The sequence below is a fragment of the Accipiter gentilis genome, chromosome 10, assembly GCF_929443795.1.
Source record: "Accipiter gentilis chromosome 10, bAccGen1.1, whole genome shotgun sequence".
Taxonomy (NCBI): Eukaryota; Metazoa; Chordata; class Aves; order Accipitriformes; family Accipitridae; genus Astur; species Astur gentilis.
The window spans coordinates 9098500-9115839 of record NC_064889.1 but is presented as its reverse complement, the minus strand read 5'-3'; the positions used below and the strand labels follow the sequence as shown (position 1 = coordinate 9115839).

At 37.6% G+C, this 17340-nt stretch overlaps 1 protein-coding gene across 2 annotated transcripts in view; it reads right to left on the bottom strand.

Moving 5' to 3' along the window:
* The window catches only part of THSD4 (thrombospondin type 1 domain containing 4), a 334799-nt gene that overhangs the window by 75814 nt on the left and 241645 nt on the right, over window positions 1–17340 (bottom strand). For both annotated transcript variants that reach the window (XM_049812992.1, XM_049812993.1), the window contains one exon: window positions 1033–1237. In XM_049812992.1, the coding sequence (XP_049668949.1) occupies window positions 1033–1237 (205 nt within the window). The remainder of the gene's footprint in view (window positions 1–1032; window positions 1238–17340) is intronic.

Below are 17340 nucleotides of genomic sequence, written 5' to 3'. Positions count from 1 at the left end.
TTTCCTTTCCTGTACTTGAGCAGTAGCTGAGATGCTTACCAGCCACAAGTGAGATAAAGTAGCTGTCAAACAGGAGTACTGGGATTTGAAACTTCCAGGAACAGCCAAATAGTTCTAGTAATAATGACACCAAGCTAGCAAGAAAGGCCTCGTGTAGCTCCATTTTTATTATTTTCTATGGCAATTTTTAAGACAGATCTAAGGATGGACTGACAGGTGAAGAGAAATTAAGGGGGGAGGGGCAGTTTATACAAATCTTAACCAACTCTTCTCTCTCCAATCAGATTTGGCTCCAAAACCAGAAGCACAAATGTAGGCAAACTAAGGGCTTTGTAACCTGAGAACATGAAAGGTTACAACATGGAATGGCACAGTTCATAAATGCACACAGGACAGACAGAGATCTGCAGATAATCTCCAATTTGCAGCATACTAGACAGATCTAGAAATATACCACAAGATGTTATGATTCCAGAATCCTCTATGATTTTGAATTAAGGACCTGCTTCAGAATAAACAATTGTACAAATGACTTTGCATTCTGTGGATACCACCTCAGTATCACGTTACATTATCTCAATACAATCTTGATATACTTTCACCTTAAAAGAACTGAATTTTTAGGCAATCAGAAGATGCTCTTTTCTCCTCAAGCAGTCTCGATACGCTTTACATAAATGAGCATGCTGCTTGGCTGGATTCTTGACCACTCAGAGAAGGTTAATGATGTGGGAAGTGTAATCACCACAGCGGAACCAACTAATAGGAAACACCAAAGCCAAACCAGACGGACAGGGAAATAGATGGGAACAGGTCTACTGTGTTTGTCATGCGAGATCAAGCGAGAATTATAAACTGCCAGTTAGTTCTGATCAAAACATCTGTTTAATGATTCCTCCCCCACCCCCCACACCCTTCTCCTCTCTTGCTCTTGACATCTATTTCACACTGCTCAGAAGGCCTTTCCTGGCATAACCTCCACCCATTGCACTAGCACACAAAGAATGCTTTATTCACTGAGATGCAACTTACCCAAATAGTTGTTGCTCTTTGACATCTCAGTAATGTTGATTTTAGTAGCTCCTTCAGGAATTTCCACTATCTTGTGGTAGCCAAGATTTGTTAGCGTGTGTTTGAAAACTCCAGACACAACCTTGCAAGCAGTGTTGTCCCCTCCACATATTCCACACTTGTCAATCACCTTGTCTGAACCCAGATAGTCGTCACAGCCAATGCTCTGCAAAATAAAGTAAGATTTCTTTTTCCAAGACTTTGTAACTGCAGACTTCAGACAGAACAACCGAGGACAGTATGACTTTCAGAGAACATCCAATCCTGAAAAGATTTTGTGGATTAGCATTTCAGCAATTTCTTCCCTTGTTCTTTCGTATGCAAAAAGGCAATAAAAAACAGAGGGCTCACAGACTTGGGGATTTCAAGTTAGCTGACAGGTTTTTACAGCCTACTACCAAAAATACCAGAACCCACTAAAGAACACTAATGCATTCATCATTGCTGATTACACCCTCCTCAGCTGAAAGAAAAGAATCTCTTAACAACATAGTTCCTGTAGCTGCTAGTCACAAAAGAGATGAAGAGCTATGATTTTGTTATGATCCAAGACGGGCTTTTCACTAAAGCAGAACTACTTTATATATAAAGTGTCGTCTTAATCTCCTCTAAAATTGAGCACTGAGCCTATTCTCACCAAAAGAGGTTTCTAAACAGTCTTTATACTGTGTCTAGACAGTTACAGAAATGATCCTCCTGTTCACTGAGTAGGAAATCTTCAACCCACTCAGTAACACCTACTTGGACAAGGTAGTTTAAAAAATTTTAAATAATTTAAAACAGTGTAAATTAAAGGGCAGGAAAAAATGTTACAGATTTGACACAAGCCAGAAAAAAAATCTTTCCAACTTACCGCACTTTAAAAGTGCACATATGGTAGAGACTATCTCCTCTTTTACAGAAACATTTCTGTTCATTGATCTTGCTGGTTTGTATTTACAGACTTTCAATAACATTTAGGATGAATACTTACCATCTACCTAAATGATTAACTGGCACATGCGAAAAAGAACTTCTCATTCAGGTAAGAATGAAATATTACATGACACAGTAGAAAAGAAGGCTATCACATTATTTATGAAATGTAGTAATTCGATGGAAAACGTTCAAAATAAAGGACAGAGTATTGTTCGATTATTTCAAATAGTCAAAAATACTTGTAAATTCTTGCAAAATTCTTGATGAAAAAATGGTTTATTATTGTTCTACGGTCTTTCCTGGAAGCAAACATCCAAGTAAGAGGGGGGAAAAAAAGAATTTTTTGATACCACCAACTTACAACATAGGGAGTATCTTGAGCCTTGGCATCACTGTATTTCTTTCCTATTCCCAATATTAACACTTGGCCCTTGCTGTGAAAAATGTTCTAAACTGCAAGCCAGAGTCTGCTTAGTTCCAATATAAATATTTAACACCCAACTTGTTTTTTATGACTATCCAAGAAACACAGATAAAACCATCTAACTCATCATTGCCAGGATCATATGAAGCTTGACAATGATATCTGTTTGTAGTCATGAAGCAAGACAATGAAGAAGATCCCCGAGCACTTAGTGTTTCATGGTGGGATAACCTGGTAACTAAAAATCTGTTCCATCCTATTAAATCTAGTGTGAGCAGATTGTTGCAGGATTTCAAAGATATTTTGGATTCAAATAGAAATATTTGGTTTAACACCTTCCATTTGCATTGCTTTGGGGAAATCTTAAAATCATGTACGAGCTCAAATTTTGTGTTTTGCCTCAAAATGCATTTTATTACTAACAATGTAATGCATTTGCTTAAACATAGGAATTACAAGTGTCTATACCAAATCATACAATATGATTTCAGACCTGCTAAAACAATCTGAAAAATGTGAGTGATCTAAATTTAAGACAGCTGTGCTCCATGACTGATTAATCTCTGTACTAGTCCTCCTTGAAGGATATGTTGCTGAGAGTATTTACACTTTCTCTACTGCCTATTTTTTGGATGGAAATTTATTGGTACTTAGCATCAGCCTGTTATATAGTGACTTCCAGGAAATTTCCACTGCCAGCAAGTTGTTTTATGGAAGGAATTCTTTCAAGTATGAGGTGTTACACAACATGAATTGCTAGCGTAAATGTTTAATGATCTTCTCTACCACTACTGAGTCCCACACAGGTTAATACAAGTTTCATACTCTTAGCAAATAAAAGAGAATAGAGAAAAGTGTGTTTCATTCCTTGAGACCGTAACGCAGAATTACTGTGGGTCAGACTGACTAGAACTACTTTTCACAGAAGCACCACAACCAATCAGTAAAAATGGGATTCCTTTGGAGGGAATAAGTACCAAACCTGTTTTAAACTCACATGTCATTCTTAGTCAAATTTTGACTGACATACAGAACAGCTGTCAATCTTTGGCTGTACTATTTGGAATTCTTCCCATATAGGGTAAAAGGAGCCTGTGTCACAAAAAGTGCCTGTAATGTTTAAATGCTCTTTCAAATAAATGACTGAGAAAGATACAAAGAATGAATTACTGGAGACAAGGAGCTAATACTCTGAAACCAGCAACTGACAATGAGGAAAAAACTACAGAACCACAAGTATATAAATAAGATTGTCCTGGTTTCAGCTGGGATAGAGTTAATTGTCTTCATAGTAGCTGGTACAGTGTTATGTTTTGGGTTCGGTATGAGAAGAATGTTGATAACACACTGATGTTTTCAGTTGGTGCTAAGTAGTGTTTATACTAAGTCAAGGGTTCTTCAGCTTCTGGTGCCCAGCCAGCAAGAAGGCTGGAGGGGCACAAGAAGTTGGGAGGGGACACAGCCAGGGCAGCTGACCCAAAGTGGCCAAAGGGGTATTCCATACCATGTGATGTCATGTCTAGTATATAAACTGGGGGGACCGGGGGTGGGGGGAATTGCCGCTTGCGGACTAACTGGGCATTGGTCGGCAGGTGGTGAGCAATTGCATTGTGCATCACTTGTATATTCCAATCCTTTTATTATTATTATTGTAATTTTATTTTTGTTATCATTATTATTACTAGTTTCTTCTTTTCTGTTCTATTGAACTGTTCTTATCTCAACCCATGAGTTTTACTTTTTATTTCCTGATTGTCTCCCCCATCCCACTGGGTAAGGGGGAGTGAGTGAGCCGCTGTGTGGTGCTTAGTTGCTGGCTGGGGTTAAACCACGACAAAGATAAACAATAAGATAATAAATAAATAACACAAGATAAATAAGATAATAAATACAATAAGATAATAAATAAATCATATATATTACACACAGTGCACTCATATATGTATTTTACATACCAATAGAACAGGTATTTAGCAACAAATTACAATTTTATGATGAAAAATTAAAAATCTTTACTAATGCGTCTACTGAGGCTTCCATGGAAATTAGGTGCTTTAAAGATGAATATTGCATAGGTTTCAGAAGAAGAGGGCAGTTATAACTAATACATTCTAGAAAACCTTGACGTTTGCTTAATACAGTTTAGGCAAGCATATAAAAATGGCTGTGTACTCTCTAATATTTCCAGATCCAGCAAGGATATCATATAGCAAGGCTGTGTCCCACATTTTCTATGGGAATCTCCTTCTAACTGTATAAAGCATAGATTTCTAGCACTGACGGGCCATGACATATTGGATCAGACACCTGTTACTCATCCAGGACTCAATATTTAGGATGTCCTGGGCCTTGGTCCAAAGTAATTTTGGGAAGAGGAAACAAACACCTTTCTGACAAGCTGATTCTTTTTTCTCTCTGCTTTTAAACAGCTGCTTGAAGCTGTGCAGATATTTGGAGTGGTCGTCATCATTGTAGTACTAGGCTAGTAAACAGAATTCTAACTTCTCTCAGGATGCGGTATTCATTACATTTAAACACATGTATACACAGCAAACATAAATCCCCTTACCACATTGCCTAATACACTGTGATACATCAGCAAGAAAAAAATTATGTCAAGGAAAGAAGTGATGCAAACTGGAATCCACTGTGAGTGTTCCTTCCAATATTTGCTGTTGGAACATGAATAAGTCTTAACTATGTCAATAGATATGAAGATCAGAAGTTTTGCTAGATAAGCAGATAGGTCTGATATCTCAGATAGCCTCCTTGTACAGCTCTGGCAGGTTGAGACGTAAAGTGGGTGCCAAATACATTTACACCCAACTTAACAGCCCAGTACATTCTCACAATGGTGAAAGAAGGCTTTGGTCAATGAAGAATTCATAGTTGTTTTTCATCATGTAATACACATTTAAGGAAATAGGTTTGTGAATATGAGATGAATGAGAAGACAAAGGTAAATATATTCTGCCCACCAAAAGGATTTTGGACAGGACTACTGCAAGCTGCTCCTTGGCTATCAATATGAGGAGGTCTAGGACACACCTGTCCCTTAAAACATTTTCTGGCAAAGTGCTGTTTCTTAGAAGAGGTACTTTTGACTTGCACTACCTATGCATCTTCTATATCACTCAACTATTTTTACAAAGCGGTTCAAGAAACTCTTCTAAGTTACAAGTTAGCATGAAAGACATCCTTCAAGAATTACAGCCAACTGTATGCCAAAATTAAATAAAAACTCTTGAGAGAAACAAGGGACAATCTGGATGAAATATTCAGTGGTGGACTTAATAGGGATTTAGGACTATGTATACAACAGAATGGGGATGGTGCCAGGCATCTGAAAACATGAAGTGCTGATCCTTGAAATGGAAAACAGATGTTACAATTCCAGTACTAAATGATTCTATTAAAAATCACAATCTATGTGGTAGAGTGGCATAAATAATACAACATGACAATAACCTGCCTCTGTTGCTTTAGCTGCACTGTATTAATAGGTAGAAAAGCCACAGTTATGAGTTGTAATATATTAACACCATTAACTTCAAAAATCAGTTAAATTGACCGATAGTTAGCCAAAAGCTTTAATATGTAACTAATTTGGATTCTGGGCATCCACGGAGCTAGAAAGCAAAAGAATAAAATGTTTACCAGAAGTCATACTTAAGTATAAGTAAAAAATTCTAAGAAAAGGGTCAAGGACAGTTATGGATATACCACAGCTGATCCAGCTGGTAAAGAAATGTTAGGCAGGGTAATGTGACAAGAGTAATCAGGCAAGGTGCATGGTCTAAAACACCATTCAAGAAGCTAAGTGGGTAGCAGAAGAATACCTGGCTACTGATAGGAGACCTGTTTAACACCATATATTATCAGTAAAACCTAGTTCTACAAATTGCTGAGGCTACTGCTAATAAGGTTTTATATGCTACCGTCCTATGAAACAGAGCTTCATGGGAGCCATCATATCTGCTGATCTGCTTGAGCAATACAACATCTCCCTCAACTTGGTATCACTGATTTAGCCACCAAGAAACATGTACTCTTTCATCTGCTCTGTGGAATAAATAGAAGTATTGAGATTAATGATTAGCATTGTGGGTGATTTCTGGGGGTTAACTACAAGATATGATGCCTTTACTTTTAAGTTACTGTTTCTCCTCTCCATATTCTAAAAAACTTGGTAAATGAGTCTTATAGGGTGGTATAATGTAACACTATCAGAACTAGGCATACCTCCTTTCTCAAACTACTGGTCATCCTTCTAAAGTAGTTCAACATCCTTTGATAGTGAATCCAACAAAAATAATGAAATACCAAGACAATTAAAACTAGCTTTGCTAGCTGATAATATCTTTTCAGTATTCTAATTTGCAGTTAAAATATTTACTTGTTTTCCCTTCTATACAGTGTCAAACTATTTAAAACTATATTTTGAATATATTAGAATTTAAGCTGTTTAATACCACGTAATTTCTACAGAGAAGCAGGATTACATGAATTATTAAATATTATACTGACAGAAAATATTTCCTAAAAATTACTGGATCTAATGCTAAGGATTAATTATTTGCTGCATATAAGGAACAAGAAAAATAAGATCCTCCAAATCTCACATCAGGTATTTTGAGTCGTTTTGCCTTGTAAGTATCCAGGCTCCTGAGCAGCAACTAGTAAAAATACTCTGTGGTTTACATTAGAAGAATACTACATCAGGGTAAGAAATTCTGCATGTTCACACAAAACTGCCAAAGCAAATGGGTAATCCATGAAGCATTACCAACACATGGAACGATTAACTTTAGCACACAAATCCTGTCACATTATTTTGTGTGGAAAATAGAAAGACAGATTAAAAAGAAAAAAACATCCTGTCAGTGTGTCTAGATGCTTCGCTGTTAGTAGTTAGCTCTCATTTGCTGCTACCTAGTTTCATTTGTACTCTTAGTGGCTAGAAAATGAAACAGATTATTCTTAATAATATATTATTTAAATCTGAAAAGAGATACAGGATGGTGATTGTGTGGCATACAGAGAAATGAGACTCAAATATGAACAGAGTAAGAACTATTCTTACGCAGTCTGCCACCTAAGACAGGGAATACATAGTCGTTAGATGTATGTATTAAGGGCAAGCAAGACGTTGCACAGATTATTCAGTTTACCCACAAGGTAAAATACTCTACAGACACTTTTCATAGGCACCTTACAAGGACTTTAAATTAACAAGCAAGGATTAAAATCCAAAACAGGATACATGACTCCAGAGAAATTCGACACAGAGGGCATATGTTCTCCTCACAGTGACTGCAAGAAATAAAGTAGTCTGCCCACATCCTCAAACCTTTAACAAAGACCATTTGATAAAGTATTTTGAAATTCTATCAGATAGAGGTTTGAGAATTTTGATGTAGGAAAACTAGCTGATAAGTCATAAAGCTACTACTACCATATACATCATCTAGCTAGCATTATCAAATGTGTCACCCTTACACTAATGTTATTTTGTTCTTGCCTTTTTTTTTTCCTGGAATATCTATGAAATGGTCTGAAAAGAATAAATATTGAGGCAGTAACACTACAATTCAAACTCCCCATGGAACTACTCTTGTCAGGCTTCATTTAAAACAAGCCATCTTCAGAATTAATTCAGAATGATATGAACTTTTGACGAGAAAATATTTACTAGGACTGATTAAGGATTTTGCAAAATTTATATTTAGCTTCCCATTGACATTCAGAGAAGGAAGACAGGATGAATCGGTTCTAACTATATACCTTTTTTAATTAGGTATCACAGACTGATCCAAATGTCAGGAGTCTGGCATTTCCAGCATTCGTATTGTAAATTTGCATATATTGTACTATAAAGGAACATCACTTTAAAGCAAGCCAAGATAAAGCAGAATTAATGATAGACTGGTACTGAAATAATTATTTTGAACTTCTGCCATTGTATGATGCAGAAAAAACAAACAAGGAGCAAGAAAATGCTTTAAAAATGACCTGTAAATAGGTAATAACTTCAAGGTTATGTGGTAGATGACTCAAACATCACCTTCTGAGCACATAGCTATTATTTTGCTTTTTATGCTTCTCAGGTCCATGAGTTGAATCATTTTTTAAAAAAACAGTGGGTTTTTTTCCAGGTATCTTGTTACTTCTGTAGCTTACTGTGTTTTCTTATACTTGCACCCAAGTAATCCATTCCAAGGATGCACACTAGTAATTTGAATAAAGCACCATCACAAAAAAAAAAAAAAAAAGCAACAGTCACTGTGCTCTTCATCCATATAAGCAACAAATGGTAATACCTAACATGTGTGTGTGTGTGTCTACACAGCTATACATCTGCCCTGAAATGACCCTTATTCTGTCATATCTGCACTACAAGCCATATGGCCTGGTTTCTTTCCTTCCTAAAATGAGGAATTGACCCATAACAGATCAGCAGTGATACATGTGATGGACTAATTCTGCAGTAGCAGCTTATTGAGCAGTCATTATTGGTTGTTATTGTTGAGGAGATTCTGCCCTACAAGCAGCATGGGGACAGTAAATCCAACACAAGTTCAGTATCTAAGATTTTCAATTCTCCCACTTCCCTTCTAGAAATTACTATTTTCCTTTCATTCTCCTAGATGGTCTATAGGATTATTTTCACTAGTACAGAAGAAGAAACATTAAGTACCTTATAGCTCTGGTCTACTGTTATTATATTCTGTCAAACAAAGCATTTAGAGAGTAGACTATACACTGTAACATAAAAATTTCCCAACAGAATCATGCTACTAATTAGTACTGCACTATCTTCTTAGGTTCTGTTGGCTGTGTGGCACTATACAACAACAATTTAGCGCTTCACTTGCCACTAGCTTAATTTAGAATTTGTCAGTTTAATTTAGAATTTGTCAGAGAAACTGAAGTTCCAGTGATCCATAGCAAAGTCAGTGGAAAACTGCCTCTTCTGAGTTGTCCTCTCCTGGTTTTCCTCTTCAGCAAGACCGCCAAGGTCCCCAGGCACATGCCTAACTGAAGTCCATAGAAGAAAACGTTTCTACACTTACCTAATCCCTCCTTTCAAAATAAATGAAATAAACTATGGCAGCTCCGAGAACAATAAAGGATAAAAATAATTGTAAAAAGAGGGGGAACATTACAAATGTTTTTAAAGTTAGTTTCATTTGGCTTTTCCCTAAACTCTAAAAATTTTCGTGAACACGTTTATTCAGGTCTACCAAAAAAAATGCTCATTCAAGCACAAAGAAATCATTCCCAAAATCTATGATCACACTACAGCTGAAAGTCAGGAAAGATGTCATAATAAGCTAGAAATACAGCAAAAATTTAACAGAAAAAAGGAAAAAGCTAAGATTCTTAACAGATGAATAAAGGGAATATTAGAGCCACTTTGTGTAAAGTTGAAAGGTGATAAAAGCATGTAAACAAGACAATTCTTCCATAATTTTTGGTCTTTTCTACCAAATGCTGGAACCTTATCTTTTTAACTAACTCCTGCTCTACATTGTTCATGGTTCTGCTGTTAAGAAATTATCTTTGACCTTCTTTTATCCCCATTTTAATAAACTGCTTCCTGTATTCTAGCCAAATTTCTAAGATAGACTGAGCTTTTCTTGCCATGTCAGGTGTCTTCTCCAGATAGTCTGATGGTTTGACTTCCCAAACCTTTCAAACAGAAACGGGAAGACATTATCTTAATAATTCAACCAGTAATGAAATGGACACAGTTGAACTCGCACATTAGAAATTGAGTATTGCCCCCAGGACATTTATGTGAGGTAACCATTTGTACAATATGTAAAACAGCTTCCTAACAGCTGAAATGCTAACTTAAAGACTTCTTCACTGACCAGGAATGTAACTGTATTTTTACAAAAACAATGCTACTGTATATTTTTGTAACAGTTTCATTAAAAAAAACCCCAACTTATCTATAAGAGAAATCAGCTTCTGTTTTGTGACAACATACAAAGCACTTCATCAGCAAGCCAAGGAAGAGATTTGATGTCCTGGAATTTTCATACTGATTATGGCATAAGTATAGCCTGGAGATAAGTAGGAATTTGTGGCTGCATGTGCACAAGCAGTTGGAATGGTTGGCAGCTAAACAGCACACAGACAAACCGCATGGTATTTACTCCTAGAATACAGGCTTGAATTTGAGTTGGCTAGAGGGGAAGCTCCAGATCCTCAAGGGACATTTTTAAGATAAGCAACAGATACTTAATATACCTTGTATCTGATAGCACTATCTTTAAGTTACTAAAAAGCAGAAAAGTAACTAGAAATAATTAGAACCTCTATATTCCTCAGAATAAAATTTGGGTTTGTGCAGAGGACAGAAATGCCCGAGTCAGGGCTTGCTGTTACAGGCATCATTGTACCTAGGCATTAGAGACAAGGCATTCCCCAAAACCCCGTAAAAACAGGGCATAGCTGACCCACCCAGCACCATGAGCTGTCACAACACCATGTCCCACAGCAGAATACAGCTACCAGAAACACAGGAAACGCCAGGATGGCCAACAAAGAAAACCCTACAAGCCACACATATGGATGGAGACTATTAAGCCACCCTCCAAACACCACAGTCCATCACTCACAACCAAGTCCCAACCAACACAGGGATGATGATTGAGCTATTCAAGAGCCACCAAGTACTCACGCATGGACGTAGTCAGGAGAAGAGGTACATAAGCAGCCGCCTTTTCAGATTGTTTTTAAATCTGGTAAGATAAGATTGCTAGAACAACCTGCAGTCACACTGGAGGTGTGTGGGAGAACCCCAAACTCCTTCCAGACATTAAGTCCCAGACCACGCCTCCATTGTACCACTATTTTCACTTGGTTTCCTATATCCAAACTTAAAGCTGCTATTGACATGTCACTCCAAGAAAATTGTTTTACAAGTAGAACCAATTTAGAAACTCTGTTGATGCAGAAACCAGGAAAAAAGCCCAATTTTCCCTAGCACTATAGGGCCAACACAGCTTGGGAACGTGAGAGTAATTTCTTTTTGGTTTGTGCATCAACTGGGTTATTAACTAGACTCCAGTTGTAAAACAATGATCTGTAGGAATGACACTTCAACAGCAGCTTAACTACATTTCTAATGCTCTTCTCATAACTTGTATTTTCTGCTTCCACAAACATACAATGAACACTATAAATTTCTCTATTATAACTTACAGAAAAGACATTGACAAATACTTTCTAGGAAGCTCTCCTTGCAGTATTTAAAGCTCAGAATACAGTATATAGATTTCAGCTAAGTTCACTGAAATCTGTAGGAATCTTTGAAGCTGAAAGAGGCCTTAGGAGGAACAGTCATCTAACACCTATAGAGCTTCTCCTCTCAGTGCTCTCTTGATCCTGAGAATGTATCATTACATGCTTCCAGTGTTAATCTGCCAATTTTTATGCTATAAGCAACATCTTGTTTCTCACTGTATTGGGGAGGGGGGGGACACACAGCATTCATTCCATCTGAGCTATTCCTTTCTTCTACCATTATCACCTCCCTCCTGTTGCTGCTCATTGATATACTACTTACATTTTTGAGAGCACTAATGACTCAACAGTGTTTTTTTCTTTTCTTTTGGCTGCTAACATATGCTTCTTTTCAAATGTATACAGAATACAGGCTGATCTAGTTACCACAGCTTTGTACTGGTTTTGAACATGTACATAGTCATTTGTGTTTACAGAAAATACTCAAATCCCACCATTCAAATAGACTGCAAATGGTTAGAGAGATGGCTGAAGCAAAGGGAAGGAAGACAAAGGCGAAAAACGTAAAAGAGAGCCCAGACGCAGGCTAACTCAACTGCAGTTTCTTCTTTGTGAATGTAATTCTCCCAATATTTGCTCAACTTAATGTACTGGTGAAGCAAATGCTGCTGGGTGTTTTTTGGATTTGTTTTATTTTAATTTCTCACCTTAAATGGTTGAGCAGATCATTGGAACCATTTAAAAGAAATTTACCCTTCCTAAACATACTATTTGTTTCCTTTGTGCGTTTTGTTCAAGGCCTTTATTGTCTTCTTAAATCTTCACTTCTGTTTCCAGTTAACAGCATTTTGGTATTACTTAGAGGTGCTGTAATTTTTTTAAGCAGACATTATTTGGAAAGTCCACAATAGAGAAGATTAAAATGACTGAATTCAGCAACTGTACTTCGTAATGTTCACTATTCCATGACTCTAAGAACATACACTGCAAAGCTTTTATTGCATTGCCATGACTGAATTTTATTTATTGGCTTTGGGAAATAGCAGCTTTTCCGTTCTCTCACGCCTATAAGCAAATTCTGAGCACCAAGGTTAGTTCATTTAAACAGAGAGCTCTGCTTTACATACAAGCTCAACACTGAAATGTTGTCATGCAGTATCAAAGCCTGAAATTCCACCTCTCTACCTGATGCAAGAGAGCCCTAGGCATTTTGAGGCAGTCATTTGTTGGCAGTCAGACTGTCAGTCAGAGTTTAAAAGCCTTTGGGCAGGAGCATGACAGAAGAAAGAGCTCTTAAGAGAAAAAAGCATATGCAGGTAACACAGTATGAGCTGCTGACAATTAAAAAGTACATGTGCTGCTTCATGACATTGTATGAATTATTGTTATGGAGCCACTTTCATACAAGGACATTTGGGGTTACAACATAAAGAGCTTGTCTCATTACCAGACATCTGGGATTTCACTCTTATGGCATTCTATTGATGTTTTACTCAGGACAAGTTGCCAGAAAACACAAGTCTGCTCCGTTATACATTTAGAAAGTACTCTGCCCTCCACTTTTACAGGAATTCCTTGCTTTTCCTCCTCAGTCCTTAAATGGATTCTTCTTTCTCCTTCCCATTCAAAAACCATGTATGGCTGAAGTCAATCACAGCATAAAGCTGCTCAGCTTTAAAGGCTGGTGGTTTATTTTCTTATGGCAGTCGGTTGCGCTCAGTGTCCAACTCTCCTTCCTTTGAATATTCCACACCTCCTCATGATGTAACATCTAGTGGACGCTGGACTTTTTTTTTCTTTTCTTTTTGTTTTAGCTCTCTTGTAGTCCAATTGTTCTAAAAGATGGTTCACTACCTTCATATAAAATGCCTCACTCAGTGACCATGGTCTAGACACACTCAGCTGAGTGAATGCAGCAGGTTCTTGAGCCAAGGATATGCAGGGAGCTCTGAAAGGATCAGTAAGAATGTTTTCTTCTGAATCTTTTCTAATCCTGCTCCCCCACATAGTTAATAAGCAAAGTATACATGCAGCAAGTAGTCAATATTCCAAAATTTGTCCAACAATATCTACTTCATGCATATTTGTATTACATCAGTTACTCTTGATCCAAATCCCACTGAATCAGTGGAAAGACTCCCTTCAAAATCAGTGGGAGTTGGGCCTAAGAATTAGCTCTAGTCTCCAGTGAAATGCCACCTACAAAAGATAAAAGAGGAATTATAATTTACTTGGAATAGCTTACTGAAATCACAATTTACTTCATGGCCCTTTGTAAGTGTGGAGGATTTTCCGCTTCAAGTTGTGGGGTTCATTGTACCACAAATGCAGCACGATTAATGGCTTTTCAGAGCCCTTTCACTCCAGACGATAACTTAGGAGGTCTCCATGGGGACTCTTTGTATCTAGTCTTATAAAGGTCTTGAACTCTGAAGGAATAACTGTTGTTAATTTTCTCCTTTGGTTTATGATTCTACTGTTTAGTCCCCAAATTTCATCTTAAATTAAACAACCCTCAAGCCCACCAGGACAAGTACAAAAAGCTAGATGATACAAAGAAAAAAAAAATTAACGCTATCACTGATAGCCTTTTATACTTGGTGGCTGCTTCACAGATACCTTAATCTCTTTCACACTTTTGCCACTGGAAATGATCATTGCCGTTGTAGCCAGAACCAGAAGATTTGTTTTATCAATCCCAATTTACCTAACAGATTTACCCATCTCAATGTTAAATTCACACCTGCAAACACTGTTATTGACTTTTTAGCAAAGCATTTAGTATGTAAATATTGTTGTCTATAATAAACAATACTCTTTTTTTCCTGTCTGTGACAGAGGCTTCAAGCTAAAGCTGTAAATATTTGCCTTTCTGGGAGTTCTCTTACACACTAGTTCCCTCATTAAGATCTTGCGTTCAAAGCTTTTAAGAACCATGCCAGTGTTGCTGTCTCAGAGGTTAGCTATGCTTTTCCCCAGTAAGTCTGAGAAGCTTTCACATGTGTTTTTAGTGATAATATCTGTTCCCCTTTCTGTCATCTAGTCACAGAACTTGCTTGCAATTTCTGAAACAAAAGTTTGCACGTAAGCTCCTGAGGCCAAACTGCATACTGAATCCTTTATTTGTTATTTACAACATTCTCTCTCACATAAACAGGACTGTAACTAACTCCAGGATTTATCTGAGGAGTCTCTAAGAACTGATACAAGATTTAAACTAATTTAGCAAACACTACACCCACCTTTAATAAAGTATGAAATCTGAACACAAGTTTTGCTGCTTCATTGATCTGTGATTCATCCATCAAATATCCATTTGGGCAAGACAACATCTAGATGTACACATGTAATCCTGTTTAGCCTTTTGACAAAGAAACTTATGAGAAAGTAATTTTATTAGAGTTCTTTTGATTTGAATCAATTTCTTCTTCACTGATCCCACAAAAAGACAGAAAGTTTTGTTGGTCCCCATTGCAACATAGAAAATACTGATGTCATTTAACACACAGCCTGGAACACGACTGTGGAAGCTAAGGAAAACTGTCAATGAGAATGGGAAGAGCTGGGGAATCATGCCCATCACGGAGACTCAATTCCGCTGCAACTGAAATTGTGAAAATTGGGCAAATAATTAGGTTGAATAATGTCTTGGGAAACTAAACATAAAAGACAACTCACCAGAGAAGCAGAAAGTGAAACTAGAATGTTTTTTGGCTCATTTCAGGTTTCTAGTTCTGGGCCTGAAGCTGCTTAGGTTCAGTCCCAGTTAAGTCAACATCAGTCTAATATAAGTTGGGTAACACGGTTTGATAAATCAGCCCACATTACGAAACATGAGAGAAATACAAGTATCACATGATGAAAGCAGGTTTACAAAAAGGGGCTTGGGCCAGAAAGGCAGATTGTGTTTAGGAAGCAGGAAAAAGAACCAATATGAGCACCTCTGAGATTTCAGTGCTGCAGCTGGTAGTCAGAGCAGGAGTGGCTAGAAATTCTGGCATTGCACTCCCAAGGAAGGTGTCCAGAAACACTACAACCAGAGCTTGGCAGTGGCAGGATAGCCTGGTTTCCCAGGCTGTGAACTAGACAAAGCTGAGTTTTGTTTATTCCCTTCGTCAGATCTTGTGTCCCACTCTTGGGAGGTTAGCTGCCCAGGCTCAAGGCTAACTTTCATAATGCAGCCATCCAGCCTCGAACCACAGAGCTGAGATGCCTCCTGACCTCCTTTTTCCCAGGAGGTGCTTCTAAGGTCAGGGTCTTGCCACTAGTCTCTGAGCTATGCTGCAGGTATACCTGTGCATCTTGTACCACCCTGATTCTGACTCTGGTCCTGACCTGCTGACTTGATTTTCTGGCTTGATGTAGGATCAAGCTCATCATTAGGGATTGGCCTTGACATCCGGACTGTTGGCTGAGTTTAGCAACCATCAGCAGACCTGTCCTACTTGCTCTGGAACTGGGGACATACACCCTTTTTGGTAAGGCCACTGTCTGCCTGGTTTGCTGTGATTCTCAGCTCCAGGTTCACCTTCTCCTATGGATCAGAATGCCCTTGTTGTTCCTGACAGAGCAGACTGACCAAATTAGTATTTCTTTTTCCTCTGACTGTTGAACTACCTCACTACTCCAAGTTCCAGTCAAAGGAAAAGAGATCTCCTGCTTGCTTACTGAATAAAGAAACCCCAAATAAGAAAATGAATATTGCTCTAGCCACGCTAAAACTCTCTGAATTGAAACAAGCAGAAAATGCACAACTTCAATTTTTTTCCTGATCAGGGGAAGCTGGCACTGTGTGCAGTTGTTACCTACATTTTACTGTATGTCATGACGTAAGACTGCAGCCAACAGTGATTCAAAACCTAGACAGTCTTGAAGCTCTTAGTAATGTGTAATAAGAAGAAAACAAATGTAGAATACATCGGTTCCTGCATGCTCCTACATTCTTTTTAAAGTTAAGGGGAAACAGTTTTTTCTTCTTAATCTTGGAATGTTAAACGAGTTGACAAAAAAATGATCCTTGAAAGGTTTTAAATTGCTAAACAAAAGGCTGTATTATTTAACACTACTGGGAACAAATGCTTGGTCCTCTCTCAAATAGGGTGGGGCTATCTGGTGACTATTAGAGGGAATCTGAAGAGAACCCAGAGCTTGGGTAGCTGTGAAAAAGGGAAACTTACTAATTAAAATACTTGGGTTTGTGCAATTTACAGTCCTTAGTAAACTTCTTTATATCACGTAACAAATTGCCACTCAAACCAGATCTGTGATCCACATAAGCTAGCATTCAGGATCTTAGAGTGACCAACAAAGTTGTTTCAGCAAGAACTGCAAAAATCATGTAGTAATCCACAGTAAGACTAGTAGAGTTTGGCATTATTCACAGCCAATGAAGCCAATGGTACTATGTTCTTTGACTTCAGAGATTTCTTACAGAATACTCATATTCTGATTAAGAAGGTAAAGTCTCAGAATATCAGTTAACAATACTGGAAAATATAATAAATCAAAATCCTCCAATCCCCAAAGAAAACATAACTAATTTCCGTCACAGAATTTGAAACTAAATTTTACTATTGTACCTCACCAATTTGTGTCCTGTAATGAGATGCAAGATTAATAATGTTGTCCACAAGGTGGCACTTAGAATCCTTGTGAAATCAAAATGTAGA